This window comes from Spathaspora passalidarum (assembly GCF_000223485.1).
Source record: "Spathaspora passalidarum NRRL Y-27907 unplaced genomic scaffold SPAPAscaffold_4, whole genome shotgun sequence".
In the NCBI taxonomy this organism is placed as follows: domain Eukaryota; kingdom Fungi; phylum Ascomycota; class Pichiomycetes; order Serinales; family Debaryomycetaceae; genus Spathaspora; species Spathaspora passalidarum.
Window position 1 is genome coordinate 1436210 of NW_006767428.1, and position 15380 is coordinate 1451589.

Genomic DNA, 15380 nt, shown 5'->3' on the forward strand with positions numbered 1-15380 from the left:
GTTGCAAGTTGAAGACCGTGAGAGATTTGTTTGTTTAAATCGTGTGTAATGCTATAAACGGAGTTTTATCTACTATTCCTTCTTCAAATCAACGGTTCGAATGACTTTTTTCACTTCCTTCTTCTTCCTTTCTCTAACCCTTGCGTCTTCAATCTTGTTCAAATATCCCATATACACAACCACTTCAGCAATCAATACTAACAACCCAAAGAAAATTGATAGTAATAGACGATAACTCACAGGTAACCCCCACGACGATTCTGTCCAATACCAAATTGCATAAGCTACGCTACCCACACTAATCAATATATTGACGATGGTGGTTAGTTGATGTTTTAATTCTTTATGCATTTGTGCCACACTCATTTGTTCTTCGTCTCCCATCAAGGTATTATCGTACAATGTCTCATATTCTGGGGAGGGAGTAATTAATCTTTTGTATTCGCGTTCCTTTTCTTCTAATCTTAGCCTCTCCATCAAGGCCAAGTATTCCTTGGTTTTGGGTTTGTTTGGAGATATATTCTTGTTCGGTATGTCCAACTTGGTAAGTTTTATAAGATCCAATAATGTATCAGTTGGTTTGCATGTTTTGTAAAATTCAATTAAGTCAGTATGGGTAACTAACGAATCCAGATGAAGTAATCTACTTTTCAAGGATGATGGTATATTGGAGGCTGATTCTATTAGTTCCTTAAATGCAGGGGTTGTTTGATATCTGGTCATTGTCTAGAAATGGTCTTCACCTGATATATTTGCGTGACCTTTAACTTGATGATGAAAATCACTGGTAGTAAGTTTGTCGAAAGGTATGCCGCTTCCTGTGCAACAGTGGTCCCGAGAATTTTTTTGTGAGAGGTGACATTTTCCCTAGTACGGGAATTTGCAGGGAATTCCGGAGAGAAACGAGAAGTGCCGGACACCAGCCTCTAAAAGTGGAGTAATAAGTCAAATGCAAATACGAAAGACGACAAACTAGGTTGAAAATACTACCCAAAAATAAACAGGTTTGACTCAAGCCCAATGCAGTATTTGTTACGAAATAAGTATTGTCGCATCTTCAACCAGAACCCACCCCAAATAGAACAAAGAGCAAATTATTATTTACGAAACTGCGTTTACTTCAGTTGATTTTCTGCTTGTCGACGTAATGTTGCAGCACATGATTATACCAGGTATCATTGGAATTAGCTTGAACAAGCATCTTCCATACTCCCCAGCACGTCGGAATTACCCGGGAGCCAAATTGAAAAGTCGTTTGATTTTCCCCAGATAAAAAAAAAAAGAAAAAAAACGCTGTTGCCAAAATTAAGCCGAGAACAAAGACTCGAGTGTTTTAGGTTTATCGAACCACAATCACATATTTGTCATGTTCATTTAGTGATCTGATTTGGAACGATTTGGACTGCATGTTTAAGTTTATTATAAAACCCCATCCATCCCTAATTCTTTGAAAAATTGGGGTACATAATTACTAAGTTTTAAGCTTTGGCGTTTAACACGATTCGTTCGATATCCTTTAGAGTGTCTTCCCTGTCTTTTATCACTTAACGGGTCTATTTTGTACTTTTAGCGAGAACCTTAGTCGTTACTATTATATTACCTAACATACTAAATCCTTAGTACAATATAATTGCGGTGCTCGCACGACCTCCCCAATCATTGTTTGTTTACCTTTTTGCCTAAATCAATTTACAACAAAATTTCTTTGTTATGTCGATCTTACATTCACTGGCAGATCAGGATACCGATACAGCTCCTTTAGCCAAGAAGGTAAATAAAAGACCGAGCATCCAACGGTTTAATCAGGGTATCAAAAAGCGGCTTAGAATGTTAAAGTCGTCATCAAATTCTTCTATTCCTACAACAAGTTCTTCAACATCCCCCGTGAAGAAATCTACTTCTAATCAGAACAAAGCTAACCTCAGCATGAATTCCAGCAGAATTACCGACACCAGCCTTACTTCTAATGAATCTATACATTCAGCTAACTCCAGTGCGTCTGAATCAAGAAAGAGACAATCTAAAAGGGACGACGCTATAAGAAGAAGAATAGAACATGATTTGAACAAAAAGAAGAAAGGCGGCTCGGGATCATCAAGAAAGAGAAGATCATTTAAAGCAGGAACAGTCATGTCACTCAGGCCCAATGATCCTATTGCCTGTAAAGCTTCCAGTACAGTCTATGAAATCTCCCAACTCATGACTGCAAAGCGTGAAAATTGTATTCTTGTGATTAATGAGGCTGGAGAATTGATGGGTATTTTCACTGCCAAAGATTTGGCATTTAGAGTTGTTGGCGCTGGGTTAAATGCATCATCTATAACTATTGATCAAATTATGACTCCGAATCCTATTTGTGCTTTTGCCAACCAACCTGCTTCTGAAGCGTTAACTTTAATGGTGGAAAAGGGATTCAGACACTTGCCGGTGTTGGACGAAGAAACTAATCAAATCCTCGGTGTTTTGGATATTACCAAATGTTATGAACAACAAATGGAGAAATTGGAAAGAATGCATTCATCTTCAAGCAAGTTGGATGATGCTTTGAATTCAATCCATAGTGAAATTGGAATTGATGAACATCCTGCTCAAGTATTTGAATATTTTGAAACTTTGAAACAAAAGATGAATAGTCCTACTTTGGAAAGTGTTCTTGATTTTACCACTGGCCCAGTTTTTACTAATGTCAAAGCTTCGGTATACGAAGCCACTATTTTAATGAAGGAGAATAGAACAACCGCAGTATTAATCAAAGATACCAATGATGAAGTTGCTGGTATTTTTACCTCTAAGGATGTGGTTTTACGTGTTATAGCTGCTGGATTAGACCCCAAAACATGCTCCATTGTGAGAGTTATGACCCCACATCCTGATGTGGCTAATGTTAATCTTCCAGTTCAACAAGCACTTCGTCAAATGCTTGAAGGTCACTATTTAAATTTACCTGTGATTGGAGAGGATCAAGAAATCATTGGTATTGTTGATGTTTTGAAATTGACCTATGTAACATTGAGCCAAATCAAACTGGTTGAAACTAAAGATTTACCCATGACGCCTTCCCAATCCAAGGAATCAGGAAATGCAAATGTCCTGCAAGGTTCTGGGCCAGCCTGGAACAAGTTTTGGACTACATTTGATCATCAGCTTCTTGATGATAATGATTCTGTTCATTCAGATACAATCTCTGGAAGCTTGGGAGCAGGCGGTGGTAAAGAGAGAGGGCATCATACCCTTCCACCACCAGATGTTACTGCTTCTGAAATCCACTCGTTTGAGATTGAACCATCAGACTCGGTTTCTCACGTTGATAGCAAGTCAGAAACCCGCGATTTAGGTGTAGCCGTCACTGGAACTACTACAACCACCCTTGCTGAAGAAGATACCCCATTCACATTCAAGTTCAAATCTCCCGGTATTGAAGGCAGAGTTAATAGAATTACCGTGCGTCCTAGTGACGGGGTTGACAAATTACGTGGATTAATTGAACAGAAGCTAATTGAAAAGGATTTTACCGCTTTGAAAATTGAAAGACCGGTTGAGTCATCCTCGGCTAAATCTGTCACATCATCAAACACCTGTCAATTGGATGATACTGTTTACGCAGTCAGTTATGTTGATGACGAAGGTGATGTGGTTTCCATTACATCCAACGATGATTTGGCCGAGTGTATTCGTATAAATCAAAAGTTGCAGAATGATAAGGCTGATTTATACATTCATAATTTAAACGACCCAGTATTGGTTGAAAAAGTCAAACCGGTTGAACCAATCAAGAAGCCAGCCAAGACAACCATAATCCCAGGTGTATCCAATGAGATGCTCATTTCAGGTGTGTTGACTGTCGTGGCTTCTTCTGCTATCATTGGCTTTGTCCTTCGTAGAAAGTGAAGTAGTTTATATATATATATTTATATATTTATTTAGTGTTTATTGTAATGATATTGGCTAGTTTTCGGGAATGGGAACCCGCCAAGTGCGAACCCTGCCAAAAATTTTCTTGTATTTTCTTTTTTTGCACTCAACTTAGATCAACCAATAGTGAACTCTTGCTTTGTAATAATATAACACCATGACAACTGCGATTGTTGGGGCATTAGCCTGTCAGAAGAATTCATTCTTAAAAGTATTCAACACCACCGTAGTCTCCAGTTTTGAGTTTGTTCCTCCACCAACTCCAAGAGACAAGCAAAACAAGAATAAGAAATCATCCTCACCAGAAGTCAAACAGACCGAGTATGGAGTTGAGTTAAAGGACACGATTTTGTTCCCTGAAGGTGGTGGTCAACCTTTCGATAAGGGAACCATAACTTTACCGGACAATAAGGAAATCACTGTCAAATCTGTTATTCGTGACAAGTTAAAGGCTATTCATATTACTAATGAATTGATTGAACCAGGAACCGAAGTTACATTGAAGGTGGACTGGAACAGAAGAATCGATATCATGCAGCAACACACCGGCCAACACTTACTTTCTGCTGTATTTGACACCTACAATCTTGAAACCTTGAGTTGGTCCATGGGTGATGTTATAAATTATATTGAATTACCAGAAAAAGTATCGGAAGAAATTGTAGCTGAAGTTAACACCAAAGTCAACGAGTTAATCTTGGAAAATCACGAGATCAAAGTTGTTACTCCTGATCAACACGGTCATGAAGTCGATGTCAGTCATTTACCAGACGACTATGATTTGTCCAAGGGTATTATTCGTATTGTTAAGATTGGTGAATTGGATGCTAATCCTTGTTGTGGTACGCACTTGACTTCAACTGGCCAAATTCAATCTATTGCTCTTTTGCATCAAGTTAGTGTAAGAGGTGGCCATTCTCGTTTGTATTTTACTTGTGGGAACAGAGTTTCAAACTACTTAAGAAAAGAGCACGAGATATTGAAAGATGTGTCTGGAAGCCAATTATCTTGCCAAATTGAAGAAGTTGTCGATAAGGTCGCACAATTAAACAAAAACTACCGTAAGGCAAACTCAACTGTATCTGGTTTACTCAAGGAAATTGCTGGTATGGAAGCTGCAAGACTTTTTACCAAGTTCCAAAAGGACGAACAGTCAGTTGGTTATGTATACCGTGCTGATAACAATCCTGAATATTTAACCTCGGTTCAAAAAGAAATTTCTACTTTAATCAACAACAGCAAAGGTTTAAATGTTGATTTGAGTTCTAAGCAGACTCTTGTTTTGATTAATGGTGACTACCCTTCAGGTACTGGTGGTATGGTCAAGGTCATGGGGCCAAAGGCCGAAGAAATCCAATCAGAATTGAAACAAAGATTGACACAATTGAAAGGTGGAGGAAAAGGTGCTTCATTCCAAGGTAAGATTCCTAAATATGAAAAGGGAGAATTAGAGTCAGTGTTATTATACTTGAACACTATTTGTGATTAAGCCTTTTTATTAAATATGTACATGATATAATAAGTTGTAAATATACAATAGAATATAGACATCTAACGTTTGACCCAGGTTGGGGACTTTCTAGACTTGACCTTACCTGGTTTCTTTCTTTCAACAACTCTAGAATCACTGGTCATTAATCCAGCCTTGGATAATCTACTCTTCAACAATGGGTTGAAAACAATTAATGCCTTGGAAATAGCGTACATGATAGATTCAGATTGTCCAGTAACACCACCACCACTAACTTTGGCAAATACGTTGTATTTGGCCATTTGTTCAATAACTTGGAATGGGTATACAATCTTTTCACGCTCAACTTCACTACTAAAGTACTCATTCAAAGATTTACCGTTAACGAGGATGGAACCTTCACCTTTGACAACGTAAACTTGAGCTCTGGAATTCTTTCTCTTGGCTTTACCAAAAGCTCTACCAAATTCATCCAACTCTTTTCTTCTTCTTTGACTTTGGCTTAATAATGCACGGAGACTGTCAACACGGTATTCATTCAAAGTTTCAATGACTAATTGGGGCATTAATTGTAAATCGATACTTCTCAATCTGTTCAAAAGTTCAAGAACTTCATCAAAATCACGTCTTCTGACTCTTGTTCCGGAATTACATCTCTCGGCATAGGTGTCAAAGGAAATGAATCTTTCATTCTGTATTTCGTCATGAGGTACTCTACGAGTAGGTATGCTGCTCACTTTGGCCAATACTTCTTTCAACTTGACGATATTGGCATCGTGTATAGGATTACCACCATAAAATGCAGGATAAGCAGGAACAACTCTCAATCTTTCAAATTCTCGTGCTTTTGACAAATCCAATTTTGGAGTTTGCACTTTCTTGTATTGGTCTCTAAATGATTTACGGGGACCCTGTTCTTGTTGTTGCGGTTGTGGTTGTTCGGCGGCAGCTTGGTTCAATCTTATGCAAGATGTCATGAACCCTCTGGTTTGGGAGACTGGAAGTCCCTTTATCATAGTAAGACCTCTCAACGACATCTGTTTTCAAGTGCTTCACTGTCTAGTGTCTAAACCTTTCGTTAAAGTCAAAGAAATTTTTTTTTTTCAAAGAAAAACTTTTTGTTGATTTCGCACGACCGGTGTCTGGTGCTACCATGTTTGGAAATTGGCCAAGGCGCACGCCCTCGCGCCTCTAGCCAGCCAACACCCACAAAAGCTTGTTTTGTTTTCTCAAACAAAAATAAAACTTGTCTTAAAATTATTCGCCTTCGTTCTAGATATATTCTCTCTTTATACCAATTGAAGTATTTATACAAGTCAATCATGTTGAGATCATTTACCCGTTCGCTTTCATCAACCGCTCCAAGATTTAACTTTGCTAGAGCTAGCTTTGTTGGAACAGTAGGTCATTCTGAAATTAAGACTTCCGAAAAAGGTGTGAAATACGCCAAATACTCCCTTGCTGTCCACAGATACCCAAAAGACAGAGAACCAGAAACCGAATGGTTCAATATTACTGCATTTGACCGTGTAGATAGCTTAGAAAAGGTGTTGAGACCAGGTAACTTGATGCACGTAGAAGCTCATATCCAAACTACCAAGCTTATTGACGAAGACAACAAAGCTCTGTTTCATACCAATTACGTCCAACGTAGTTACGATGTTCTTAGATTTGGCAGAAGGCCAGAACAAGCTGAAGATGCTGAATCTGAAGAACAAGGTCACGAATAATCTAAATGTTATTAGTTATTGAACTGTTGTTTTTGTATTATTACTACAAGTGTTCTGCGTATACCCCCGTTGACAAGGTTACTTGTTGATTTTGAATCATGGAAGTTGATACTGGGTTGATTTTGATTTTAATCTTTTAGCTTTCATTATATGTTTTAATTCAAGCTTTTTTTTAAAAAACTAATTGTAGCTTTGTAGAACTGTAATTGCGAGTGTGCCCAGTGTTGCTAGAAATATCTCCTGTTTGTATCAATCTCTAGTTAAAGGGCACAGACACGCGTCTATTGACTACATCTCCACCTCATAAAAATTATAATATATATATATATAATACAAGTACAGGACAAACCCATTATAGAAATACACGGAAAAAATTACATTGATAACATTATTTTTCATTTCTTGACCTGTTTACTGCAGCTGGGGATCTGCAGATAGTAAATTGGCAATGCCTCCTCGTTTAATGTTCAGTTCAGCCTGGGGTTCAGCTGGTGACGAAGGAGCATTCAATAAATCTCGTAAATTAGTCATTGCCCTATGTGGTGGTGCTGGTGGTGCTGGAGTTGGAATCATTTGTTCTTGTTGTGGTTCAACCTTGACTGGACTAGAATCATTATTCAAAAGATTCATAATAGAACTACGTTGATGCGGTGTTTGCAATTGGATTGGAGATTGATATGGGGCAGAATCATCTGCAAGCAAATTACTAATCGAAGGACCAACGTGCTTTGGAACTTCATGGTGGTGTTGAATTGGTTGTTGTACAACATTGGCAATAGACGGAATAATATGTTGAAATGTGCCTGTTGAAATCTGCGGTTGTTGCTGTGGTTGTATCATACCAGGACCTTGAATATCATTTGCATGATACATCGAATGAACAGGAATCAGTTGCACAGAAGGTTTCTGGGCTTCATCACCCCCAGCATTTAAAACAGCAGCAAATTTAGCAGCTAACCTTTTATTAGCCTCTTCAGCGATAACATTCCATCCATTCTTTTCCGCTTTTCTTTGATAATAATTACGAACCATGGTGGCAGTTTTAGTGGTCAAGTGATCAGCAATCGTTGTCCATTTTGTCCCGTGTTCTTCTAAAAGTTTAGGAAATGCATTCTTTTCAGTGATACTCCAATAACTGGAAATGATCTTACGGCGATTGTCTGCTCCGCTATAATCAGATCCTTGACTCAAAGTAGGAATAGCTGGGTTGGTAAGTTCAGGAGAAAGTTCTGTGTTTTCAGTATCTATTGATCCATTTGGTGGAATTGGTTCATCTCTTCTTGAAACACTTCTTTGCTTCTTTTTGCTTGGGCCATCAACAGCTGGTTGTTGTTTGTCTTTGGATTTGTCAAATACCGGTGCAGCAGCACGTTTCCTTCTTCCAGTCTCAGTAAATAATTCCTCTTCGCTATATTGTTCATTTCGTCCTATTTCAGGCGGAACTATAACTGGTGGTGTAACTTCGGGAATAGTAGTATTTTCGAATTCAGAAGCCGTCTCATCAGTCGGTTGTTCAAGCGTAGAAGATTCTTCATTGATTGGTGTTGACGCGGGAGTTTGTGACACATTTCTGGAACGAACAGATTTGCCTCTTCTTTTCTTCGATGATCTCTTCTTAAATTGAATCAACAATTGTTTATAATTCACTGATTTCTTAGTAATATAATAGTGATCGACACATTCAGAAGACGTTCTTATACCACCCATATGACGAGATATTGCACCAAATCGTTTAGGATACATACAGAACCCCTCACAGAATAATTCATGTTCACGCTCCGAGAAATTGGAAAGGAACGAAGTATGTAAACGTTGTGCCCATTGAGCCTTATCATGAACGATATTATTGGAATCCATAAACTTAATTTCACGACGTTCGATAGGATCCAATATCAAATCAGGAATTGGAGCTGCAACACGCTCAGCCTTAACCAAAGGATGTTCATCTTCTTCTTGACCCAATGACAACAAAATTTCTTGAAATTCAGCTTCAGTCGTGACCAAATCTCCATGGCGCCGACTTCTTCTTGATGAAACAGTAGGCAAATCCAAAGTTCCTTCATGAAACTGTTGTTGTTGTTGCTGCTGCTGCTGTTGAAGCTGTAACTGGTTCTGCTTTCTCAAATCACCAGAATCTATTTCTCGTCTCATTTCATCATCAGAGGGATGTAACACACGCAATTGTTGGTCCATCTTGATTCTTTCTTGTTCCCATAATTCTAACCCACGAGAATATTCAATCCATAATGCTAATCTCTTTTTGTGAATCTTGGCATTCTTATCCTTGAGACTATCAATTAATCTACCTTTGACTTGGATAAATACTTTGAAATTATCACGGAAAAAGGGGAAATCTTCAAGATTACTTATAGGTTTAGCCAAAGAATATTTTAAGTATGACATTCCATTCTTTGAATACGCTAGCGTTTCCTGTTCATACTTCTTCTTTAATGCCTCATATTCAGTCTCGAGTTTGTTCAAGGGGTATCTGCATCCATCTGGATAATAGTCTTCATCCTCAGGCTGCGGTGGAATAATAACCGGTTCAGATTTGGTTTCAACCTTGATTTCTTCAACTTTAGGTGTAGGTTCAACTTTTGTAGAAACTTCAATCTCCAAAATCAGTTCGTTATCGACATCAGGTTTACCTTCATTCAATTTCAAATCAGTTGGTTCAAATGAATAGTCTTCTTCGTCGTTTTCCTCATTGTCTTCTTCATCAAGGTCTTCATCAAGTTCTTCTTCGTCCTTATCTTCCATGTCTTCTTCATGCTGCTCAGGCTCCGCTTGGGACACTGAATCAGGCAGTTGTTGTTCTTCTTCTTCTTTGGTAATATTTTCCTCTTTCAATGGATATGATGTAGAAACATTGGAAAGACTTGCTCTATTACCAGGACCAATATCTTTTCTTGATTCATACTTCAGACTAAACCTACGTTTATCATCTCGTGGTTTAGAGTAATCATGATAACTTCTCTTTAAGGAAGAATAACGGTCGACTAATTTAGGATTGGAATATAATGATGAAACCGAGGAATAACGGGATGGATAATACGTATCAGCAGCAGTAGGACCTCCACTTGCCCGAGTTGACTTACCTGAACCAATAGGCACACTATTACTACCAGATACGGTTCCAAAAGCATTAACGGCACCACTACCACTACCACTTCCTCGTATTCTATCCTTTGAACTATATCTTAAGGAATTGGTTAATGAACTTCTATTAGTTTTCCACTTGCTGGTGTTTATCGATGAGGAGGATATTGATGAAGTGGGTGAATGTGATTGGTCTTGAACATATGAATCGTATCTATCTTTACTACTTCGAAATTCGGAACCATTTGATACTCTATGATATTGTTGGTAGTAGGATGAATTAGGCCCCGAGCCAGAAAGAGACGCCTGGCCTCCTGCTGAAATAGGTTTGTTGGAAGTAGACACACGGGAATCCCCGCTAGACTTACGTTCACTTCTCCAACTATCACCTCGATAGTAGTCATTTGAGTAGTTTCCATAACCGGGATAGTAGTATGATGATGACGAGGCAGAATAAGCACCAGATTCACCGGTACCAGCTGCATTGGCTCCATTAGGCGGTATATTCGGTCTACCACTTAGACTTCGTCTTCCAAAAGATTTGTGTGATGCAGATGCAGATGATGTTGTCGGTATATTGTAATCCTTTGAATGTGTTAAAGAGGATGAACCAGGACCATTGCTCTTGTAATCTCGCCTTGACAATGAGGAATTAGGAGCAGCAGATTGATTGTTCACAACTGGTGTGGACGCTGAGGTAGCAGTAGTATTTGAATTAGAAAGGGAGTAAAAATTTTTCCTTCGTGATTTTCCGTAGTCTGTGTATTCGTTCCTATCATTATATCGTGAATTTGGGGGGTGTCCTCGCGGATTAGAGGACGACATTATTTAATCTTGAATGGCTGAATGATGTGATGGTTGATATAATGAATATTAATGGAATTATAAATATAATAAACCTCTTCTATTGCCTTACTTTCGTGTTATGTACAATGGTAGTCGTAAAGGCAAAAAGAGAATTGAATAGATTAGTAAAACAAACAGGAAAAGAACAACACAATAAAAAAAAACAAAAACAAGCTAACTGATTGACCAGTAATAACTTCCTCTTCAGATAATTCTAATAATAACAAATAGATTAGTAGTTGCTTAGAATGTTTCTAGTGTTGTTTGTTCATTTAAAGATGAATTTGGTTGTAAGTTTTTTTTTCCTATACTTATTACACTAACTCTTTACTGACTTGGTAGTATTCTTTCAGTATAAGTAGACTGGATAACGTAGTAGATGTTATCTGAGTAAGTATAAATACCAGGCACTAAACTTGGATGAAGATGTATTGATTACACGTTGAGTATGACGTAGCTATTAAAACGGGATAAAAATGTATGAATTGCCATTTGTTTGGTTTCAAAAAAAAAAATCTTTTTTTTTCCCTAACCAAATTTTTTTGTTTGTATGACTATTTTTTTTTGGGTTAAAAAAAAAAAAATCTGGCTGGCCATTTTCACTTTGTTCTTTGTTTTAGTTAGGGCGTGCACCTGCACAATTTCGGGAAAAAATTAATTAGGACCCGTGTGATTGTTTTGGAAGTGGGTATAATTACAGGGAAACTGGGAAGGTCACTACATACCAAATAGTCTAGGGACAGATTTATACATTCCGTGAAAACTGTTGTCAGTGTGAAATAAGAAATAGTTTACATTCTTGCAATTGATTGCACCGCCCAATCCGACTGTTTGTCTATCTATTAGTGAGTGTTTTCATAAAGTTTAATTTTTCCTTTGCGCCTTGGCTGCCATTCGTTAAATATAGGGAGGAGGCTTTTCAACAACATCCGTTGGTTAAACAGTACTTTAGTTAGGTCCAATCAAGTCTATGTGTTTGTTTATTAATCGTTTACTAATACACTATCTCTATAAATATTCTATTACCTCTAATTACTACTTTTTAACAACTTTTTCAACAATCCAACATCCTCAATGCTCTTCACAATGTCATCATAACCAACATTTAACTTGAGTATTTTATTGCCCATGCCACTACCACCTTTCCTTTTGTCATTGACTACAATACAACCAGAACTCTCCAATGCGGATATAATTTCAATGAACTCACCGATCTTTAACAATCCTAATAGGTTATTGGTGTTTAATTGTTTTCTATAGTAGTCATAGAATGAGTTCACAGACAAATCACTCAGTCCCAAATTCTCCAATTGATAATTGAATAAATGACACAAAAGTGCTTTTTGTAAAAGATTCAAATTTCCAATCGAATTGTTGTCAAACGACAATGTACAAACTTTTGCGACATGAGGAATCATTACTTTTGGATAATTGGTAGAATTGAAATCAGTAAATGTTTGAAATGGCGGAAGGTTACGTTCCACCAATTCTATACTTTTGTAACAAATATCAAATGCTTTTCTTAAATCTCCTGATATGCTTGCACTTTTCCTGGAACACAATTGAATGGCCAGCGGGTGGAATATAGGAATTTCTGATTCTGAATCATTTCCAGTCAAACTTCTCAACCGTGATATTATAATAGCTTTAATTTGATCTGCAGTGTAAGGTAGGAATTGTAATGTCTCTGGACTCAAGTTGTTTCGTATCAAACGAGGTAAAAACTTATCAGTCAAGTCAAGTGTGTTTGAAATACCAATTAAAACTAACTTGGTCTTTAAACGATGAGAATTGATGATGTTTGATGCTTGGAATAATTCAAACAAAACCTGTTGATCTCGAGTGATTAACGAGTCTAATTCATCAAGAATCACAATAATACTCTTGAATTTATCTTGCTTGTTCAATAAATTAAAAAATAGCTCACTGTCCATTTTCTTGTGCCCAATGTGTAAAGTTCCATAAAGGTCCCGGGCTATTTCGTGAAAAATATGTTCGGGATTATTCAATGTCATACAATTTATATTGACAATGCTGATATTTTCCTCAACAACTTTTTTAAGAGTCAAGTTGACTTGTTCAGTTTTACCAGTACCTGGAGGTCCGGAGATATACAAGCTGTTGCAGACATGTTTGTTCAAGCTATTGCTTATGAAATCATGTAAATATTTTCCTTCAACGTCACGACTGACTAAACAATCACCAGTATTGTTTGAGTTGTAACCACGTTGGAATAAAGCTTTTGCACGGGAATATATAGAAGTAGCAGGCACAAGTGGTTGAAATAATTTAGTGACACCCTCGGGTTTTATCGAGATATCACGTTTGGCTCGCTTGCCTGGGGTTTTTTCAGGAGTATCCAATTGATGGTTGGTGATATCCCTGATCGTTCTCTTTCTTGGTGTTCTAGCTGGAGAAATCATTGTTGCTATGTGGAAATAGAATCGATAAATCAGAAAGAAGGGGATCAATTCATCTTTATAATACCCTTAGCTCATTTCGTGTCATTGTGTCAGGAAAATGAAGACACGAAAAGTTGTAAATTGTACGCGTACAAATTTTTATTTTATTTTTTTATGCATGCATAAAATTTACGTTTAATTTTTCCCAATTGGGAAAGGTAATAGCGCCCCTTTGCAAACTCATCAAAATCTTTTGTTTATTATAATAACGTGATATCTTAGGCTGTGTAGATTCGTCATTCTAGAAGACTGAGTCGAAGTTTGCAGTTCACAGTTTGTGCAAGTAATTTAAGAAGAATAGCGATTCAAAAAAAAAAATAGGTAGTAAATAGTTGCGTTTATTGTTTCGCAACATCTGGCAAAAGCTATTTCACCGTCTAGCGTGACTAGTCAATCATTAGGCAGATTTTCTAATTATAAAAAAAAAATGATTTCTACATCATATAGACCGGTAGAAATGTTAAATGCGATCCTATAAACACTCTAGATATAACATCCTTGGTATTCTTGGTGGTTACAACTAGCTGAAGACTATATCTAAACTTGCTTTGATGTTGAAATAGCTTTCAGAGACATAAGTACAGTTTTAGGCAATGCTGATACTCTTCGATCATAATCTGACTTTATTGTTTGAATAATTATTTCTAGATTCTCATTATTAAAGTCAAATATTCTCTCCCCGCGATAAACCCGACCTAACCGCAACTTCCCCCTTTCTGTTAAATGCACATAATATTCCATATACCAATCCATACGTCTTCTCTGAGCCGCTTCACGTTTAACATCATTCTCTTTAAGTACTATGAATTCAAAAATTGATTCATCAATATCTATATTTGCTTTGGTTTTCAATGAATTGAATAATTCGATATCAGATACGTAGAATGGAGTAACCAACTTCTCTTCGTATACAACTGGAGTTGGGAAATATTGACTGACTTCTCTTTTGTCCATATTTTTAAAAATAGAACTTAGAACTGGACTACGTAAGCATTTGTCACAATTAGACAATACCATACAATCTAACCTTTCCAATATGCCCATCTTTATTATATCCATTACTTTCTGGATGTTTTGGCTTGAAAATTCAAAAACTTGAATATCGTCGAAACTTTTCATGGTTTGTCGAAGTATTAAAATTCCTTCATTTGTGAGTTGTAAATAATGTTGCCTTTTCCCATCAGCTATTCTTACTTCATGTTTCATAAGTTCGATGTCGTTCTCTATTGGTATTATATCGAACCAAGTTCGGTCTATCCAATCAGGCACTTGAAAGTTCAAATCTATAGGTATGTAGAACGAAATTATATTGTCTAGTAACTCCTTATTGGACTCTTCTTCTTTGTAGTATTCTAAATACTCTCGTATGAAACTAGCAGAAAAATCGCCGTTGTCTTTATCCCAAGGTTCATCTTTTAGTTTATAAGTATATTGGTCTTTTTCATTTAATTTGATTAGGTATAATACATTGTATATGGTGCGTGATCGGTGAATTAAATCAATCATTATTTCTTCGTCGTTATTAACTTTCACAAAATCATAACGATTGTATTGTTCAATGTCAGCACTGAAAGGATAGGGCCCAAATATGTCCTCTGCAGTTGGAACCTCACATTTCATCAAGTACATTAAAACCCTTTTCATTTGCATAGTTATCTATACCAGAGTCATAAGAACCCCCTTGCAAATCACCTTATGAAAAATTTCCTGTTACATATATATATATATTGGCAGCATATAAAATTCAGGGTCGGTAAATAGGCGCATTAAAAATAAATTAGCACAATTTATTTTTGCTCCCACGAGGCCGTTGCGGCTGGATCTAAATGTCGCTTAGGAATGTTACACAGAACAGGAGCA

At 37.1% G+C, this 15380-nt stretch overlaps 8 protein-coding genes across 8 annotated transcripts; 3 read left to right on the forward strand and 5 right to left on the reverse strand. All coding sequences in view use genetic code 12, as the record gives it.

Annotated features, from left to right (window-relative positions):
- Positions 1-36: 36 nt before the first annotated feature.
- On the reverse strand, positions 37-1269 carry VPH2 (Vph2p; the record flags this gene model as incomplete). Its single annotated transcript, XM_007375743.1, has 1 exon — positions 37-1269. One exon carries the CDS (start codon positions 721-723, stop codon positions 73-75), a length of 651 nt encoding a protein of 216 aa, XP_007375805.1.
- Positions 1270-1926: 657 nt separating this feature from the next.
- On the forward strand, positions 1927-3888 carry SPAPADRAFT_139714 (uncharacterized protein; the record flags this gene model as incomplete). The annotated part of the gene is made up of 1 exon (XM_007375744.1): positions 1927-3888. One exon carries the CDS (start codon positions 1927-1929, stop codon positions 3886-3888), a length of 1962 nt encoding a protein of 653 aa, XP_007375806.1.
- Positions 3889-4036: 148 nt separating this feature from the next.
- On the reverse strand, positions 4037-6447 carry MRPS9 (mitochondrial 37S ribosomal protein uS9m; the record flags this gene model as incomplete). Its single annotated transcript, XM_007375745.1, has 1 exon — positions 4037-6447. One exon carries the CDS (start codon positions 6418-6420, stop codon positions 5464-5466), a length of 957 nt encoding a protein of 318 aa, XP_007375807.1.
- SPAPADRAFT_138667 (putative alanine--tRNA ligase) lies at positions 4070-5401 on the forward strand (the record flags this gene model as incomplete). Its single annotated transcript, XM_007375746.1, has 1 exon — positions 4070-5401. The coding sequence occupies one exon, from the start codon at positions 4070-4072 to the stop codon at positions 5399-5401; it is 1332 nt and encodes a 443-aa protein (XP_007375808.1).
- A 214-nt stretch (positions 6448-6661) lies between the features above and the next one.
- On the forward strand, positions 6662-7286 carry RIM1 (Rim1p; the record flags this gene model as incomplete). Its single annotated transcript, XM_007375747.1, has 1 exon — positions 6662-7286. The coding sequence occupies one exon, from the start codon at positions 6706-6708 to the stop codon at positions 7111-7113; it is 408 nt and encodes a 135-aa protein (XP_007375809.1).
- A 238-nt stretch (positions 7287-7524) lies between these two features.
- SNT1 (Snt1p) lies at positions 7525-11037 on the reverse strand (the record flags this gene model as incomplete). Its single annotated transcript, XM_007375748.1, has 1 exon — positions 7525-11037. The coding sequence occupies one exon, from the start codon at positions 11035-11037 to the stop codon at positions 7525-7527; it is 3513 nt and encodes a 1170-aa protein (XP_007375810.1).
- A 1049-nt stretch (positions 11038-12086) lies between these two features.
- Positions 12087-12992, reverse strand: CDC6 (AAA family ATPase; the record flags this gene model as incomplete). Its single annotated transcript, XM_007375749.1, has 1 exon — positions 12087-12992. The coding sequence occupies one exon, from the start codon at positions 12990-12992 to the stop codon at positions 12087-12089; it is 906 nt and encodes a 301-aa protein (XP_007375811.1).
- Positions 12993-14057: 1065 nt separating this feature from the next.
- Positions 14058-15280, reverse strand: SPAPADRAFT_67140 (uncharacterized protein; the record flags this gene model as incomplete). The annotated part of the gene is made up of 1 exon (XM_007375750.1): positions 14058-15280. The coding sequence occupies one exon, from the start codon at positions 15168-15170 to the stop codon at positions 14058-14060; it is 1113 nt and encodes a 370-aa protein (XP_007375812.1).
- Between the last annotated feature and the right edge of the window lie 100 nt (positions 15281-15380).